The 19357-nt window shown below is 37.9% G+C and overlaps 1 protein-coding gene across 2 annotated transcripts in view; it reads right to left on the bottom strand.

The window, feature by feature from the left end:
* NOX4 (NADPH oxidase 4) overlaps positions 1-19357 on the bottom strand; it is a 168037-nt gene that overhangs the window by 129009 nt on the left and 19671 nt on the right. For both annotated transcript variants that reach the window (XM_047692755.1, XM_047692753.1), the window contains exons 4-7: positions 12325-12435; positions 10673-10757; positions 7564-7661; positions 3652-3679 (exon numbers count right to left, since the gene is read on the bottom strand). In XM_047692755.1, coding sequence (XP_047548711.1) covers positions 3652-3679; positions 7564-7661; positions 10673-10757; positions 12325-12435 — 322 coding nt within the window. The remainder of the gene's footprint in view (positions 1-3651; positions 3680-7563; positions 7662-10672; positions 10758-12324; positions 12436-19357) is intronic.

Here is a 19357-nt window from a genome sequence, read left to right as displayed (position 1 = left end):
GCTCAGTCAGTTAATCATCCAACTCTTGCTTTCAACTCAGTTCATGGTCTCAGGGTCAGGAGATTAAGCCCCATGACAGGCTTTGCACTCTACTTCTCTCTTTACCCCTGCCCCTGCTCACACTCTGTCTTAAATAAGTAAATAAAATCTTTAAAAAAATTATTACAATTACAATGGTCCCCCCCCCCCACCAAAATAAAGAGTACTTTAAGAAGCTATGATTTTCTGTCACTGGAATTAAACAAACAGAGGCTAGCTGATTATCTGGATGCTGTAAAGGAGATCTATGTATCAAGTAGGAGAGTTAAACAATTGGCTTTTATTTTCAGTGAATATTTTCTGGACATTTGTAATCTACTGTTAAGTGAGAAAAAAAAAAAAAAAGAATCCTGCTCTAAAAGAAATCCCCGTCCAGTGTGGGAGACAGGATAAGCAGATAAATGCAACCTAGGACATTAAGTGCTAAAAGAGAGCTAAGCTTGAGTGTTTTCCAGGTACATCAAAAGCCACCCTAACCTAGCTTTCAAGGACAGCTCAGCTAAGACCCAATATAATAGCCTCTATTACTACATACATTTCAGGAGTCAGGAAGAACAGGTTGGAAATGACTAAGCTAGTCAAAGCTTACTGGGCAAAGTCACTTGCCAAAATGAAGTACACTCTCTCTTTGAATCATTCAAATTATGAAGCAAAAACTATACTTGTTTCCTTAGAAAAGACATGTTTGTATGTTTATTCTTATTACTTTTTATCTATGCATATTACATTTGTAATTTAGTTGCCTTTAAAATGAATGACTACAGTGTACTGCCATTTCTAGATGAAACTGAGAGATCATTTTCATCCATACCCAGCTGTGGTCAGAAATATACCATCTTGTACTCATTATCCTGTTGTTTCTAATGTAACTGGAAACACAATATTATTTGTTTATGAGGGTTTTTCTAATTGAAATTGGATACTGTGCATTTTCTTCTCATCATACAAGCTTCTACCAAATTTGGAAATAATGTAGCAAATGTTTTGAAATGCATATCTGAACAATCCAATCTTTTAAATTTGTTTTACTTTATAAATTCCTTTTTTTATTTTATAAATTCTTAATTGGACTGTTTTTTAACATTTCTTATTGAGTGACCTAACTACCATATTTTATGTCACTTGAACTGCCACAGGCTTTAGTTTCTCTGAAACAACCTTAATTTCTCAGTTGTAGATTATGTTGAAAAATATTTAAGGACAGAGAGAGAGAGAGAGAGAAAAGACTCTATGTAACATTAAACAAACGAAAATCCAAGAAACATATTAACTAATAAAAAAGTCATTATCGCTAGAACATCTAAAAACATGCATGCATTCCTCTGTCAGAAATGTGGTTTTTCCTAGGCCTAATGATGTTCAAAGATAGCTATGAAACAGTATTAGTCATAGATGTATTAGTAATATAAAACTAGATCAAGTCTATTTGTAGAAAATGGTCTCTTATCCCTTGACATCCTTTGATTCTGCTTTGTTCTCTCACCTACTACTCGGTAGGGTCAATCAGATGCCCTCAAAGGTCTAGACTCATAGTTAGGGGTTCCAGGCTGGGTTTCAAGCTGAGAAGTGGATGGCTCCCTCTGGCTAACACACAATGTCTTTCATGAAATGATGTAGACTAAGACACTGAAATGAGGCTGACATGCTGATTTGGGATGAATTCCAATTGTTTGTATCAAAAGAAACTCCACCAAAAAATATGTACCTGGGATCCTGCATGCCCTACGGGGAGCTGTACCTCACACCTGAGAAGCTTACTTTCCAGTGGAAAAGATTATACCTGTAAGGAAAGAAATTATTCTACAACATAACACTTTATTATGTCTCTTTAGGAACGAACCAAGGCCAACAAAACAGACCAGCTCTGCCTACTGGAATCAGGGATGAATGTGCGCATGATGGGGCATGTCTGCTGAGACTCAAAGGAGGAGCAGAAGTGGGCTGAGTTTAAAAAGAGAGAGAGAGAGAATCAAGTAAGAGAGCAGACAAAAGTAAGGTGTTCCAGGAAGGGAATTACAAGAGTATGATAGGATGCCCAATAAGGGTGAAATGAGGACTCCCAGGGTACACGGGAAGCTTAATGAATCATACTGTTGGGTCACACCACAAAGACTCTCTAGGATGGTGCCAGGAAATTTGTGGGTTTGGGGTTTTGTTTTTAATTTGTCTTTTTAAGTATCATCTCTAGTTAGTCCAACACCATTCATGGGAACTTCTGGGAAATAACATAAGGATGGTGGGTTTTTATGCTATATGGAGAGGTCACATGTTTCTGTACAAGTATTCATTATACGAACCTTCTTAATGTAATGTCTTGGTCATATAAGAAATCTTTTTATATGTTTGAAAACTAAACTTTTTCAAACATTTTACATGTCCCAATGTTTCACCCAGACTTGGTGCTATAGAAGGTAATATTTAAAAAGAAAATATTAAAAAGGAATATAAAAAATATTAAAAATATTAAAAAATTGATTCTTTCTGTAAAATGAATTCATATGAACCAAAACATATATTGATTCACACATAAGGTTTTTTCTGTTTTTTCTCCTTCCTATTTCTCATCCAATTCTTAAAGCTTAAATTAAAAACATGCTTTCAATGAGCAAAGTTGTAAGCAAAACTAAAATTGTGTTCCTAAAGAGAAACCGTGAAATACCTTGTAAGTGGCAAACGTCATACATAAATAAACAGGAAAAAAACGTATTTTATAAATCTAAATATACAGTTCTGACAGGGAAGGGGAAAACACCAGAATTATTGCTATTTTTTTCATAAAACTGATTGAAAAGAAAAACAATACATTTGACAGATCATGCCTCAGTCTCCTATGCAATCCTGATCCTTAATGGGGTGTTAACGGTAGCCAAGCCTATATGACAGACCCTATCAATAACATAATCATCCTTATCCCTGAAATAATGTGCTAAAAAGCCCCCAAATGCAGTTTTTGGCTTTTGTCCTTATAAATGCAGAGTTGAGAAAAAGAAGAATTTTAGTAAAATTATACTAACATCAGGACAAAATTTTGAGATGTTTACATGTGCTTTAACAAATGAATAGTAAGACTGAGATTTCATGGACAATATGCTTGAGAAGAAAAAGTAAATTACAGTTGAAAAAGGAAACACATTTCAAGAAAAACAACCGATTTTAATGACTGTTCATTCTTCCTTTTTATGTAGGTTATAAGATCACCAAATGTCCTACTAAATTACTGAGTTATGAGAATTCCATCGATAATCAGAGTGCTTGGTGTTTCCTTCCAGCACCTTGAGGGTAGGAGCCTACTCCATGTGGATTATCTTCAGTACCACCTGCCACAGCCAGGGGCACAGAGTAGGTCCTCAATAACCGCATGGCATTGCACTGTTGTTATTGGAAGAACATATGGAAGGCAAATGTGTTTACTTCCTTTTACTCTTCATTCATTTGAACCCCACTATTTACCTTACCCCTCTGTTTTCACTGCAACTTAAGTTTGGTAACGTTGTTCTGATTGCAAATTTCCCACATTATATTTAACATACATTGAATTGCTGTGTAGTTCGATGATGCTTATTCTCAAAGATTTGCCTGAATCTTCAGAAAGAGCAATGAAAAACAACTTACCAGTTGTGAAGAGAAGTTTTCTAGGATCCTGAGAAAAAGGGAAAAAAAATTGACTGAAAAACAAAATATTGACAATGTAAAATTCTACAAGGAACCTTCTGGGTATGTGATCCATTAGGCATTTAAGACACTATTCTCTCAGTGGAAATGAGAAATTCAATCAGGTTTCATAATGTTTTCATGCAACACAGGTTCTGGAACCAGGATATTTGTGTGGGGGAGGTCCTGCCTCTGTCACTTACAAGCAAGTTTCAGAAATTCCCTAATTGTTTCTCAGCTGAAAAATTAAAAATATCTACCCCAGGGGTGCCTGGGTGGCTCAGTTGGTTAAGCGTCTGCCTTCAGCTTATTCAGATTATTCAGCTTATTCAGATCATGTCATGATCTCAGGGTCCTGGGATTGAGCCCCACATCCAGTCCCACAATGGGTTCCTTACTCAGTGGAGAGTCTGCTTCTCCCTCTGCCTTCCCCCTACTCATGCACAAACTCTCTCTCAAATAAACAAAATCTTTAAAAAAACAAAAAAATCCAACACAGAGAAGACTGTCCTTCTGAGATACAAAGAGCACTGAATAAAATCAGAAAATGTAGACTTTCATCTTAATGGGTAATTACAAGCTATTAACAGTGGCCTGAAGCCTACCCTTTGACCATTTGAAACTCAGTATCTTTGACTATAATGTTCTGCACCTACAAGATGTTGAGACAGTGAGAATCAAAAGTGAGAAAATATACAGGGAGGGTTGTCACTATAAATTCAGTGCAAAGAATACTAACTGAATACTTACAATGTTTCAAGTACCATGCAAAATAGTGATGATACTCAAATACAGAGAATAGGTTTCTATTACTCAGAATTGTAAAAAGTAATATTGCTAGTGTAATCTGTCCTTTAAACTACATCTTTCATAGTGAAATGGACCTTAGGCAACTCCCTTTCTATCTCTGGAAAACTGAGGTCAATCCCCAGGAGATCTGTAGATTTGTTTTTCATCCTACTGGTGCATAGTATTGCACAACTTTGGAAATTCTTTCCTAGGCCTCCATTGCTCTGGAATCAGGCCACCCTGTATCCAAAGTGGGAAGCCATTCATATGAAATAATTTCAGAAGCCACCTTCAGAAAGGGTGGCTTTCTAAGGGCCACCTGCCTCGCAAGAGCTCCTCATCCCACTGGGGCCAGATGACTTCTACCTCTGCCATTAGGACGCAGCTCAAGGATAACCTAGAGGAACCTAGTATATAAACAACTAGTGAAAATACAAGACGAGCTGAACAAAGTGGTAGTGCCAGAAATCTGGATACCAGAACAAATAGCCAAGAACTCAGAAGACAGAACAGTTACTACTGCCCGCGAGTGGAGATGAAATGTGAAAGAGACAGTTTCGAAGATGACAGCATGAGGCAGATTCAGCTAGGCCATCAAGAACATGCCACCCAGGAGCTGGAGGCTGGGTCATTAGAAATCTGGAGAAGACAGGGGCACCTGGGTGGCTCAGTGGGTTAAAGCCTCTGCCTTCAGCTCAGGTCAGGATCCCAGAGTCCTGGGATCCAGTCCCGCATCGGGCTCTCTGCTCAGCAGGGAGCCTGCTTCCTCCTCTCTCTCTGCTTGCCTCTCTGCCTACTTGTGATTTCTGTCTGTCAAATAAATAAATAAAATCTTAAAAAAAAAAAATCTGGAGAAGACAGAGAGCACAAAGCAAAGGACAACAGGGTACGTGGCACAAATCAGTCTTTCTCAAAGACAACTCAAGGAAGGCTGTACCTGTTTAGGCATGCGGTGTATGTGTGTGTGTGTGTGCGCGCATGTGTGTGTGCGCGCGTGCGCGCGCGTGTGTGTGTATGTGTGTGTTTTCATCCTCCTCTAGCGCACTGTCTGATGCCCACTAAGGGCTCAAAAACATTTATTAAAATAAAGAAGAGGGAGGGAAAAAAAAAAGGAAGAAGGAAGGAAGGAAACAAAGAAAGGGGAAATAAAAATTTAAATAATGAGTTACTATTTTTCATCTGTCAGACTGGCAAAAAATTAAAGAAAAACAAAAACAATTGAGGAGGAGATACAAGCATTCTGACAAACTTGGTAGAAGTGTGTCAACTAATGAAGCCTTTTTGAAAGGCAACAAGGCAATGTCCTTCAAAACTAAAAATGTACGCTTTGAAACCAAATTCTACTTCTAGGAATCTGCCTAGTGGAAGCATATAAAAAATTAATTTATTGGAGTGTGGTTCACTCAAAAACAACCTAATCATCTGTGAATAAGGAAAAGGCTAAAAATAAACCATCGCACATTAAGATGAAGAGAGTGATAGATCTATACTTTCTGATACAGCAAGCTACAGTCCATGTGATTATAGAAACAAGAAAACTGCTGAGGACTAGGTTTCATAAAATGCCCCTCAAAATATAAGAGAACAGAAAGTTATTAGCTGTGGCTACTTTTGGAGGAGAAGCTTTCATTTTCAAACTTCATTTGCTTGAGGGTTTTAAGATATTTTATTTGGGGTACATATCCTTCACAGAATGAAAGAAAATAACTAAAAACCTATGATTAAAATTTTGGAATATTTTACAATATTCCAAGTATATAACATTAAAATGAGAGAACCATTTTAGTTCTTAAAGACCCAAGATGACAAAAACAAAAGAGAGAGAAGCAAAGAAGGAAAGATAAACAGGCAGGTCCATGGCAGACATAGGAAACAAAGAAGTCCACGTTCTGTGGGCTGAGGGGGATAGAGGAATGGGGGGAAGCCGTGGGAGACAGAAACAGTGGTGTCTCCAGTTCTGGGTTCTGGAATCATTCCGTATGAAGAGCTTCTGGAGGAGCTGGTTTTCTCAGTGGCTCTTAATGCTGGGTGCTCACCCCAACTAGCTGGTGAACTTTAAACAAATATCAAGGCTGGACCCCAACCCAGACCAGTTACATCATATTGGTGTTTTTAAGAATACTAGAGTCTTATCAAAGGACTTATGAAAGGCTGCTGGCGATTTTGGTTTTGTGATTTGTTTCTGTGTTCATTGTTAGTTTTCTCTTTGTTTTATTCCAGGAAGGATATCAAGCACATAATCATAGCAGTATTAATCTCGGTAACTCCAGTGACACATGGAAGAGAAGAGAAACTAGGGGGGATGGAGAACAATCTTACAAAGTCCCTGCCAGACCTGGCAGAACAGGGCAGGGAGATCCAGCTCCATTCCCAGCAGTTTTTGATGTAGTCTTGGCGTGAAGGAAAGACAGACTGAGGACAATATAAATCCTGAGTGAAAGAGAGCTAACACGTGTTCATTAGGCTCTACCCCAGCACCCTGAACATACAATTTCATCTCATGGGTGCTGCCCCCTGGAGAAAAGCAACCCTAAGTCAGATATTACATGCTACAGGACTCAGCTCAAGTTCACCTGTATCAAGGATTAAAACAAAACAAAACAGAGGAACACTAAAACTCAGTGAAGTTTTTTAAGTCAAATAAACAGACGATTCAAGATCCTCAAAGAGTCAACCTGCTTTTCTGCCCTTCCCCTTCACCACCTCCAAGAATGGCATCTCACTTATTAAAAAAAAAACAAAAAACAAAAAACAAAAACAAAAACAAACTTGTGCCCATAAAGACACTGTGGACAGTCTCCACTGGATGGAAACCAGATAACGCTGCTGGGAGGCAGGAGGCAGGCCTGAGTGGCCCCCATTTGAACGCTGCAGAATATAAAAAGTAGACACTCTCGAACTCCCATTTTCAGCAGGAGACACTGTGAAATAGTAATTACCTGTATTTTCTATTGAAAAAGAACAAAACTCAACTTGACAACTGCATTTTAAAAGCACTCAAAAGGAGCGGCAAGGTACAAATTTTCCATGAAAATCACAGACCTTCATTAGTGGGCTCACGACAAGCGAAAGGAGACCACCCACCTCATCTCGGTATCTCGCTGCGTTCAGTTCAGCAAAATCCTCGCTGAAGTTCACTGAGAAGTTGAGGGCGTTTACCAGATGGGCAGCCACGTGCACACCTGCAAAATCACATGAGGCTCAGATCAATAGGATTTCCATATACGCTCCACGAAGAGGACTCCCTTCCTCTCCCTAAGTTAACACAGGGTCCAAACTTTGACAGCTACCTGAGCAAAAAAATATTAAATTGAAAAGGGAAAGTTTAAAGACATCAAAAGTCTTGATTACAGACACCTGGGTATTAGAAATCATGTAAAGAAACTGAATTTTCAAAGGCTAGAATTAAACAACTAGCAAGTCGGGGTTAGGAAACAACATGTTCCAGTGTGTGATAATATGGTCATGTATTTATTTATTTAAATAGCTCCTAGATATTAGAGTTTTTCTACACTTTTCACCTCTCCTCTAGCTCCAATCTGTTATAGGTCTTGTACACTTCAACCTAAAATAAAGGCTCACTGAAAGACTTTCAGGCAGTTAAAATTTCTCACAATCCATAACCTTAGAAGTAATTTCCTAAATTTCCTAAACCCCACAGCAAAAGCGTTGGTAATCACTTCATTGGGATTAAAAACTCAGGAAAATAAGAATTATCATTTCATCATCAGCTTACACTGGCAGAGTAAAGAGAGCTCAACCAATGCAGAGCTCACACAGAGGATGGAAGTATTAGGAAATTATAAGAGAGTTGAAGAAAAACTCATTTTGGCATAGCCAAGAAGGAAAATTATCTTGAGGAGGCTGGACAAGGAAGGAGCAAATGAACGTGTGCATTGGACAGGAATGCCTTCTCCCTTCCCAACCTCTTCTTGTAGGAGAAATAGGGTCTGAATTAACAGTACATTACAATGTACTAGAGAGGATGAAAGATAATTAACTGGAAATCTGGTTTTCTTGCTGCATGGCTACCAACACCTCAGGTTAGCTCTCTGTAAAATGACAATGACAAAAATAGGAGACTTAGTGAGATAAGTGACCTGAACTTCGCTAGTGAACCATTATAGTCCATACCAATATAGGGCATGGAGTTATTCAACAGAAAACGTGAGTAGAAACTGGAAAACTTTCCAGTTCTTTCCAACCTAGCACATGAGATGTAGGTATGCCAAGAGTTCTGAAGGACTCACAAAGACAAATAGAAGTGAGAAAAGGAGTAGAATGCTAACTAACTTCAAAGTTAAAGGATTGATAAGCTCCTGCCAGAGTCAAATTAGAGGAAGGAAAAAGGTCTCATAAAAAGTGGACAGGAAGTTAGAAGGGGGTTAACTAACAAGCAAGGACACAATTCTAAGGAAAATTTTAAGAGGCAGTCCAGGAGGGATTCGACTATGGCATAGGCATAAAAGATTATTTAAGAAGAACGTTCTGTGTCCTCTAGCTTTATCATGTCTAAAATGTTTAAGTTTAAAAAAAATCCCTTCATTTTAAATCAAAGGTTTATATGTTAACTACATGTTTGTGGCTCCTTCTTTCTGAATTCTTCTGGGAAAAAAAAAAAAGCCCTAGGTATCAGTTGTTTGAGATACACCCTTAAGGGATATATTCACTTTCTTTAAAGGACTTTCAGGTCAAAAGAAATTGGGGCTTCTAATTTGGGGCAGCAAAGAGAAAGCCAGGCTGGACATTTTGAGTAGATTTTTCTGATTTAATTCTCTCAACAAAACAATGAAATGGGTAGAAACATCCCTTTGTCACAGAAGGTCAGAAGAGGCCACCCAGCTAAGGTCAGACAACTAGTGAGTGGCAGAATGAAACTGTCTGGAATGCATGTTCATTCATGGCAAGACTCTACACGATCTCAGTCTTTTGGTTGTTCTCCAGTGGAACCAGAATATTTGGACACAACTACAGTGTAGCACAAACCAAGTTACAAATGTGTCCACATTCCCAGACCCTCCCGCTTTCCTGACCTTTCACTCCCTCTGTTCTAACCCAGCCCTGACCCTGGCCACACACTTGGTCCTCATCTCATTCTGGACTCTTACTCTGTCCCCAGCCTCTTGAGTGGTATGGAGTCCTGATCCCACCCAAACCTCTCCCCATCTCTTGCCTCCAGAGGCGGGACCCACCAATAAAATGTCCAGGGACAAAACAATGCAGATGCCTGTTTCAACAATACTTGGTAACTTTTTAAAAGTGGAGAGCTTAATGACCTCTCAATAGTGGCTGCACGAAGATATGCCTGATTCAAAGTAGCCATATATACATATCCAGACCAAATGTCCCTGGTGTAAAAATAGCTCTGTCCTATCAAATCATGACTAGAGGAAAATGTCAGGTGCTATGCCACTGAGATAATTAACCCCTGAGTTTGTAAATTATAAAAATTCCATCCTAAAAACTTCCCATGGGCGATCTTATACTGTCAATTATTTTATGATTAAAGCAACAACAAATCAAAGACCAGAGAGCTTATGTCACACAATAAGGTAGAAAGGCAGCTGGGGATAGATCCTACACAGCCTTGTCTCCAAAGTCCATATACTTAATTAATGTGTTTATCACCTGCCGTTCCAAAATTTGAAAAATACCACATAAATATTCAGGATAAAAACTTATTTTAAAATGACTCTTTTAAAAAGCCAAAAGACTCTTGCTTGATATTTTAACTTGGAACTGAACATTTGACATTTAATACCAAGAATTAATATCAAAGAAATATTTATCAAATATACTTCTAAATGGAATCACATTCTATGAATGTATGTTTCACATTCTAATTTGTATGCATTTAAAGTCCTATCATATCTTTATTTTTAAACCTTAAAAACATTTATTTTGTTTCTTTTAGTCTTTCTAAATGAAAGTATTTACTTCTAAAAAAAATTATTAACAGCTTGAAGGCCAACTCTCATATATTGTAATGTGAAAACTATATCTATAATGTGTAAGACATGCTCATTTTCTGTAGCACCATTAGGCAACTCTCTTTAAACACATGGAAGAGAAACTTAAGATATGGAATGAGACAATCACAAGTTGGTGACAGCAAATAATTTGCAGAGCCACAAAAATGCCATTCATAACATGTGTTCAAAGGTAGTATTTTCACATCGTTTAGTTTTCTCACCTGAAAAAATACAGATAGTCACACCACAGGTTATATGGAATGTTCGGCTTTTATCCAACAATCTTCTGGTTCTCCTGCTTGGAACCTAAATAAAATTCAATGTAGTGAAAATGAAGCAGGGAATAAGATATATGTACAAAGTTTTTCTCTATAGCATTGTTCATGATATCAAAGTTTTAGAAATATGACAGAGGCCTAGGAATTAAAACTTGGTGAGATAATTATGATATATCTAATCAGTGGAACACCTAAACCATTACAGAGAATGTGAGAAGACTTGTTATTTATATGGAAATATGTGTCATATATATGGCTAGGTAAAAGAAGGATAACACATATACTATACTATAGTCCTATGTTGTTTAAAATTAATGGCATTCTATGCAAATCTGAAGACCTTTCCCCAAATCCGTAATATGTGGTTGTTTTAGCACAGTATTAGGAGAAACTTTCACTGATTACTTTACTTATTTCTGGAATGTTTGAGTTGTACATAATAGATGATTTCCTTCTGTAGTCAAAAACTAAGATGATTTTTAAATGAAGCAATTCCATCTACGGGTTTAAATGCCTTCTTGATCTTATAAAGAAATAAAATGCCAAGCATCTTTGAATACCTATGTTTCACATCAGGGGAAAACTCTTTAAGACTTATTTAAATACTGAGAGACTTAGGTGGGCACTTTTCCTGCCGTTTATCTTCTCTTTCTTCACACCAAGCCAATAGCCAGCCATAGGAATCAGAACCTAGCATTTTACAATGGTAGGCAACCTAGAAAAAGAGTTATTTCCACAAATTACTGCATTAAAAGTAGAGTTTCTAAATATAATTACGGAAAGTTTGATCAGTTTTACTGCAGTAAATCTGCTCATATGAACCACACAGAACATCCAAGTGACCTCATACAAACAACTTCTTTTAGAATATCAGTATTAATTCTGCAGTAACTTATTATTTCAACAGAGAAAAGAAATACACACACACAAGGACAACCAAAGACAAAAAAAATATTTCGTTGAGTTTTAATTTCCAAAGTGCTTTACTTCTTTTTACAATATCACACATGACATCACATCTTAACCAAGACATCTCTGAGACTATTACACAGCTTAAAACATGCATGTGTTTGAAAAGGAGATAAATCGCCACCAACACCAGTAGTCACTGTATATTTTGCTCCAAGTGCACAGAGCTCTAGCTTCTAGGTTGCTCACCTGTTCTTAAATAATTGAGAAAACAGGATCTCATTGAGGTAAAATCTCAGAAATGGGACTGATCTTAACTCTGCCATTTTGCTAGTCTCGTGACATTGGTCAAGTTCCTTACCCTCTCTGTGCCTCAGCTCTTCATCTACAAGACCCACAGAATCATTGTGAGGATTCACACTTACCTCCGTGGAGTGCTTAGCACCATGTATGATAACACTATTAATAGCCATTTCTATTACCCACTGCCTCTATCTAGCATTGCAGAATAGCTCACTGATCATCTTGACAGGTGACGTGGTCTTTACAATCTTCTGGAAGATGACAGCAGATGCCAGAAGTCAGTCTATTAGAAGGTCAGACCATGAAAACTAAGTAGTACTAACTTGCTGCTGTTCCACTTGATTTTGATCCTAGAATCTGTGACCAGGATTTTTCGTTCTTACCTTCTGGGATCCTCGAAGGTAAGCCAGGAGCGTCCGACACACAGGTAAAAGGATAAGGCTGCAGTTGAGGTTAAGAACAGATGCGGAGGCTCTGCTTAGACACAATCCTAGCTGAACAAATAAGGCAAGAGTCAAAACACTGTCAAGGCAAAGACAGACTACCGACTCGCTGCAGACCTCACTCTGCTTCTTTTTGAAGGATCATGCCAAAATCCCAACTTCTTTGAGAATCTTGAACAACTGTCTTCTTCCCTCTCACCAAAAACCCCAAAAAGAAACAGGTCTCCCTCTGCTCTGCACTGCCATAAAACTTAGTCTCCCCACATTTCTACTAGTGTTATAAACACCTGAGCACATTTTTCTGGCATGAAGTCAATTTTTTGTTGGGCCCCCCACTAGACCATTGTGGGTAGGAAGGGCCCTCCAGACCCCCACACTGGTGCCCTTGAATCCTCTTTTCAATTTCAATTTCAAATAAAGCTTTTTCATTTGTGTTCTCTCTAGAACACTCTGACTACACAACCTCCTTCCAAACCACTGCCTGCCTGCCTTTCAGCTCTTCACCCTACTCACTCTCCCTGTCTTTCAGGTTTTACCTTGAGCGCTGCGCCTCTAGTGTTCTTCCATGACCCAAACCTAGGAGGGCTCCAGATCAGAGCTGTCCCATACAAAGATAATCATAACCACATTATGCGATGTTTTCTTTTCCAAAGAATCAGAACCCACAGTGTGGAGGCTACACTTTCTGGCAACTAATTCAAAATCAAACTCTTGCTAAATTGTCATCTGCTATTGTCTATTCCTACCTACATTCTTCATATAAATAGTGTATCACATGAAAACAAGAGATGGGGTCTTATCTGTCCTCTTGTCCTAAAATAAACATAAAAGTACTTTATTGACTAAGAAATACATATAAGTTGCTTTTCTTATCTTAAAATTATTCAGGCTCCTGAGATTTCCAGCTTAACTTCCGGCAAAATAGCAACTCTGTTACAAAATGTTAGTTGTCAGCACATGAAGTATTGCTCCTGAAGGGGAGATGGGGTAATAAGTCATGTCAGGAAAGCAATAATTTTCATTGACTTATATAAAAAGTAATTAATATTTCCAGTTAGGCTATTTCTACTCCATGAGTTAGAAAACCTTAGGGATATATTGCAATGAATATACTAGTAAGTAGACAAATAGAAATAATCCCCTCTAGACTATCTAAAAAAATACTAAATATAATATTCTCACTTTATGCAGCAAAGTTATTATCATTTCAGAGTGATGGGTTTTTGTTATCTAGGCCTCCAGAGAAATAGAATAATTGTTATTTCTTTGATCTGGCATCTGCCCATGATAAGAAAATTTTAGCACAGGGGATTTTAGATGATAATTTTATTGACAATTTTAATGTACCTGAACAATAATTCATTTAAAATGTATCAGCAAAAATCTCTCGTATAAGTGTAGGACTTAAGAGATACAAATAAATTACCCAATTTTCTTTTCTAGTTCAATGATTTAAAGAAAATTCTCCTATTGTTCATTTTCTAACCATGTATTGCATGTCTGGAAGTATTTGATTGTTGTGCTTACATTAAATCACATAGTAATCTAATTCAGAGTGGCTTTAAGTGTCCCCTTAGGATAGATGGAGTTTATCTTGGCATTCCACTTCTTCCTTAACGATGCTGTAAAATCTACCCGGAAGTCTTACCAAAGATTTATTTCCTCATGTATGCTTGCTCCAGAATATGCTTAGTTTCTCAACTAAGATGAAAATTTCTCTTTATTAGGTTATCAGAGTACAAAACTCCCTCGTTCTGAAGCAATGGGGAAAGTAAGGAACTTGGAGACAGGTCCCAGTCAAGTGGTGCAGTCATAGGATATCCCGTGATCTACTTACTATGTGCATGACATCCTACAGCGAAGAGCATTTGTTTTACTTAGTCCCTATTAGCGCATGACCACTGTAAGAATCAGCTACCTCAAATGTTCACTAAAAAGAAAGGACCGCCCCACGTTATGCCAGGTCCACTCTGTGACTGATTCATGTCAGCATTCCTAGAGCTCTTAACCGCTACTCTACTCTATCAACTTCATTCAAGTCTGTTGTCACTAGATGGCAGTATTACTTTCACGTTTAGAATCCTACCTGTCAAGGACTCTAGAACATAAATAAACTGAGAATTCCACGTGCAATTTTAAAACCACAAATATATTTTAGATGAGTATATACAAATAAAACATAGCTTACTCCTTTTTATGGACTGAATGTCTGCCCCCCCCCAAGTTCATATGAAATCTAATGTCAAGAAAAGAAAGGAAAGAGAGAGAGAGAGAGGAGGAGGAGGAGGAGGAGGAGGAGGAGGAGGAGGAGGAGGAGGAGGAGGAGGAGGAGGAGGAGGAAAGGAAAGGAAAGGAAAGGAAAGGAAAGGAAAGGAAAGGAAAGGAAAGGAAAGGAAAGGAAAGGAAAGGAAAGGAAAGGAAAGGAAAGGGAAGGGAAGGAAAGGAAAGGGGAAGGAAGGTAGGAAGGAGGCGGGAGGGAGGGAGGAAGAAAGGAAAAGGAAGGAAGAGAAAGAAAGGACGGAAGGAAGTAGGAAAGAAAAAGAAAGGAAGGAAGAAAGGAAGGAAGGGAGGGAGGGAGGATGGAAAGAAGGGAGGGAGAAAGGGAGGGAGGGAGGGAAAGGAAGAAATCTAATGTCATAGTATTTGGGAGCTTTGGGGAGGTAACTGTGTTTAGATAAGACCATGAGAGTCGGGCCCCCATTGCAGGATGAGTGTCCTTGTAAGAGGAAGAGGCCACAACTCTCCATAGACTCCGTGTCAGGAAACAGCAAACCTGGAAAAGGGCTCTCATCAGACACCAAATCTGCTGGCGCCTTGATTCTAAACTTTCCAGCCTCCAAAACTGAAATAAGTGTTCTCTTAGCCACCTGGTCTACAGTATTTTGTTAGAGAAGACTGAACTAATGCAGTCCCAAAGAACATCATAAGAACATATGCCATTTGAAGCAAGTTATAAAAGAATATAACATCTGGGTAGAACAAGTGCATGGCAATTTTCCTAAAATCTCAAACACATGGTTTCTTATCTTAAATCTACTACTTAATAACTATTCATCTTGAGCTAGTTAACTGTCCTTTTCTGTAAAATTAGGAAGGATAAATGTTCTTATCTGTAAAATTAATATAATATATATGATACAGTAATCCTAGTTCTTAGAACTTTTGTGAAAAGTAAAACCAGTCCAAAATATGCAGGCACTATATAAAAATAATTTATTGCCTTGGGGTCACAATATCACATCCTTTCTCTGAATGTTCTCCTCTGTGCTTCTATAGTAAGTTCCACTTACATTATTCACTCAATACATATTTATTGTGATATGCACATATGTGATGTGCACATATCCCAAGGCACCAAGAGTTCAATCATGAACGAAAAACAGAGAATATCTGTTCCTAGGATGTTTATATTCTAGTAGGGAAAACAGACATGAATCACATAGCTACATAATCAAACGTAAATTCTAGAATGATCAATGCTGTGAATAAGAAATACAGAGCATGAGCATGTGTAACAGGAAATGAAAGCCAAATAAGGTCAGGAAGGTTGTCATGATTAAGTTAAAAGTGAACTGAGATTTTGAGGGTGAGAGTACAAGTCACTCAAAAATAAGAAAGACACCCATACAGAAGAAAAAAACAGCATGAGAACTGATGCAGCAAAGGGGAGCATAGTGTACATATGAGAATTTAATAGTAGCTCAGCATGGTTGGATTGGAAATGGAAGGTGATTACAACATAAACCTGGAGAAGGGGGAGGCCTGCTGGATTGTGTAGGTCATATTAAGAATGCACGTCTTGGGACACCTGAGTGGATCAGCCCACTCAAGGGGGGTGCCTTCAGTTCAGGTCACAATCACGGGGTCCTGGGATGGAGCCGAGAGCCGGCTCATCACTCAGCAGACAGCCTGCTTCTCACTCTGCCTGCCGCTCCCCCTTCTTGTGCTTTCTCTCTCTCTTTCTTTAACAAATAAATAAATAAAATCTTTTTTTTTAAAGATTTTATTTATTTGACAGAGAGAGATATAGTGAGAGAGGGAACACAAGTAGGGGGAGAAGGAGAGGGAGAAGCAGGCTTCCTGCTGAACAGGGACCCCGATGCGGGGCTCTATCCCAGGACTCTGAGATCATGACCTGAGCTGAAGGCAGAAGCTTTAACCCACTGAACCACCCAGGTGCCCCATAAACCCTATATTCTGACATGTTTCCTTCTCAATTTTGCTTTGGCTAAAAGTTTTACATTCGTGTTTTCCACATCTTCACCTAGGTTCTTGACAATGCTATTAAAGTGTATCAAAACCCTGTTGAAATTGTTGATCTGCAAACTACCTTTTCCAGTAAATTAACTTTCAAATGAACATTTTGCTCTCAAATGGGAATTTTCTCAACAATTTTGAGGAAATATGACATTCTACATGTAAACATCTATGCAACACCCTTGCCCAAAGGGCTTTGAAAAGGCCGGAGAAGTATTAAAAGTAAGTTTTAATAACTGGTCATTTTTCTGTAGCTACCACTCGGTGAGTCAACAATTAGTCAACTATTTCCAGGAAAAAAAAAATAAAAATTACCATAAAGGTTTATAACAAATTATTTTATATTCTGGATTGGTATTTTGTATTTGTTTAAAACAATGTAATTTGTTTTATTTGTAAATTTATACTCATTAAGTACAAAAGTACTTTTGTACTCATTAAGTCATGTAAATCTGTACTCACTAAGGTCAATTTTGTTGATTCTTTTTAATCAAACCAAAGGAAGCCTATACAACCCCTAATTCTCACATATTGTATAGCCACAGAACTGTAGCTAGTTTATGGGGCTTTACACATCATCTGGCCCAACCTTCTTTTTGCCACTATTCACATGCTGCTTTGGAAAGAAACAGGGACTAGAACCCAGGCCTGCCTCTAGGCTATCTGACATTTCCTAAGAACACATCACTCCCCAGAACAGAGATGTGAATTCAGACATCTTGCCTAGTGCACTTTCCAGACCATAATACTTCCTTACTCTTTCAATTGCTTACCTTTTATCCCACCAGTATTTTTCCCTGTCATTTTGTGTAACTCTTTACAGAATATTTTCCTATCTGACTGAACACTAAAATCACTGGATGGACTATTTACAAATAAACACATCGCCGCTGTACTTTCTGAAATTTTCATTCTTTAGATCTGGAGAGGGGGCCCCAGGAGGTAGACCCAGGCTTGGCAATCGCTGTTTTAGAATGCACTTCAAAGTCAAACAAACCTGAGTTTAAAAGTTTAAAACACCTTTATGAGCTGTGTGGCCTGATGCATTTTCTTACCATGTCTCATTTTCTTCATCTATAAAATAAAAACAATACATCAACCTCAACAAGTTATTGTGAGTATTAAGTATATATAGTACCTACTGCAGTACCCAGCATCTAGTAAAAAGTCAGCAGAAGCTATTATCATAATCCCAGTCTCTGGCCATCCACTAACCTGCTCTAGTTTCAAAATGTAGGTGTTCTTAAGGCATGCCTTCCTACAAATAACTTCTTCCTAGCCTGTCTTTCCATCCTCAGCTCTGAAGAATTAAGATTCTAGTTGCAGCTATAGGAGCTGAGCTTTATTGCACTTGGCTGATTCTAAAGATTTCAAGAAAAGTTCTAAGCAATTAGTGGGTGTTCAATAACTTTAAGGTGGTTGAATGAATGAGTCTATGAGAAGACCCTTCAGTGTCCTCATTTTGGAAATTAAGAAATAAATAATCAAGACCAAAAGTGATCACCCAAGAAATGTAGTTTACATCTAGTGTTAGACTCAGACCTGTTCTCTCCATCATACCATATTGCCCAAGAATGAAAACCCTGCCTCCATTTCCCCAACTACCACCATTCTTGAGACTAGGATTTACTCGATGGAACTTCACGCCCAATTTAAAGATTTAAATTGGTATTTCTGTCTAGATTTTGTCTATCTTGTCTTTCCTGTGCCAAAGACCCAGAGAGCAGAAGAGATTCACTTCTAAACAATCTTTAGGACCACTATAGCTCTTTGATGAGTCTGTATAGGTCATCTAATCCAAAACTTTTTGTACCAACTTATATTAAAAGTCTGTAAATAAGCCAAATTGATGATCCCATAGGGCCCACTGGCCATCCTTTTAAAATTAATGCAGCTCCTGGAGGTATTACCAGATTAATCAGCTCCTCTTCTAAATTTTCACCACATATCTTCATTCACTGTCCCTAGCTCATGGTGTTTATCGCCATTTCTTCTATTTGTGATGGCATTCCACCTCTTCCAACCTTTATTTCCTTTAGAGTACTTGAGATGTTTTATTAGAATATTTTACCTATTTATCTCCTTGTTTTCCCCCAAAAGCTAGCAAGTGGCAACCACTGCTAAGTGCTAAGTGCTTTTGGGCAATGCCCAAAATGCCTCTTATTGTTGGGGACCTCAAAAGTGCATGCTCATTAATAGTGAAAATTATTTTGAAAAAAAAATACTCCTCAGAGAAAATATGCTTTTAGCAATGAAAGTCAAAGAAAAGTAGAAGTGAGACAGAAACATAAGCAAAAAGAGACTACTCCATAAAGTAGTCCATAAAATTTTCCAAAGCAATAGTAAGCACTTTTTGTTGTCTTTACAATCACCAAAATGGTCCATGGCAGAAAATCAGAAAATTTATTTTCCCTATCCCTTTAAATCAAACTTGTGGTCCTAACTTAAATTTCAGTGTGCACTATTAATATATTATAATAGGGGTATGAATTAAGAATATGATAGGCATTTCATACAGGCAGGATCATACTTAATGATTCTTAAAAATGACATTTCAATGAAAAGTTACTTCAAAAAGTTGATTACCTATTTTGTTAAGGCTTCATATGAAAACAATAATGCCATGAACTATCAGAAAGCAGTTAATAATAATTAGAGTAATTATTTCTTTAAAAAATTCCAAAATAAACTACCAATTCAGTGGTCTTGGGGTATA

Source organism: Lutra lutra, chromosome 10, assembly GCF_902655055.1.
Source record: "Lutra lutra chromosome 10, mLutLut1.2, whole genome shotgun sequence".
NCBI lineage: Eukaryota > Metazoa > Chordata > Mammalia > Carnivora > Mustelidae > Lutra > Lutra lutra.
This window is presented reverse-complemented; position numbering and strand designations above follow the sequence as displayed.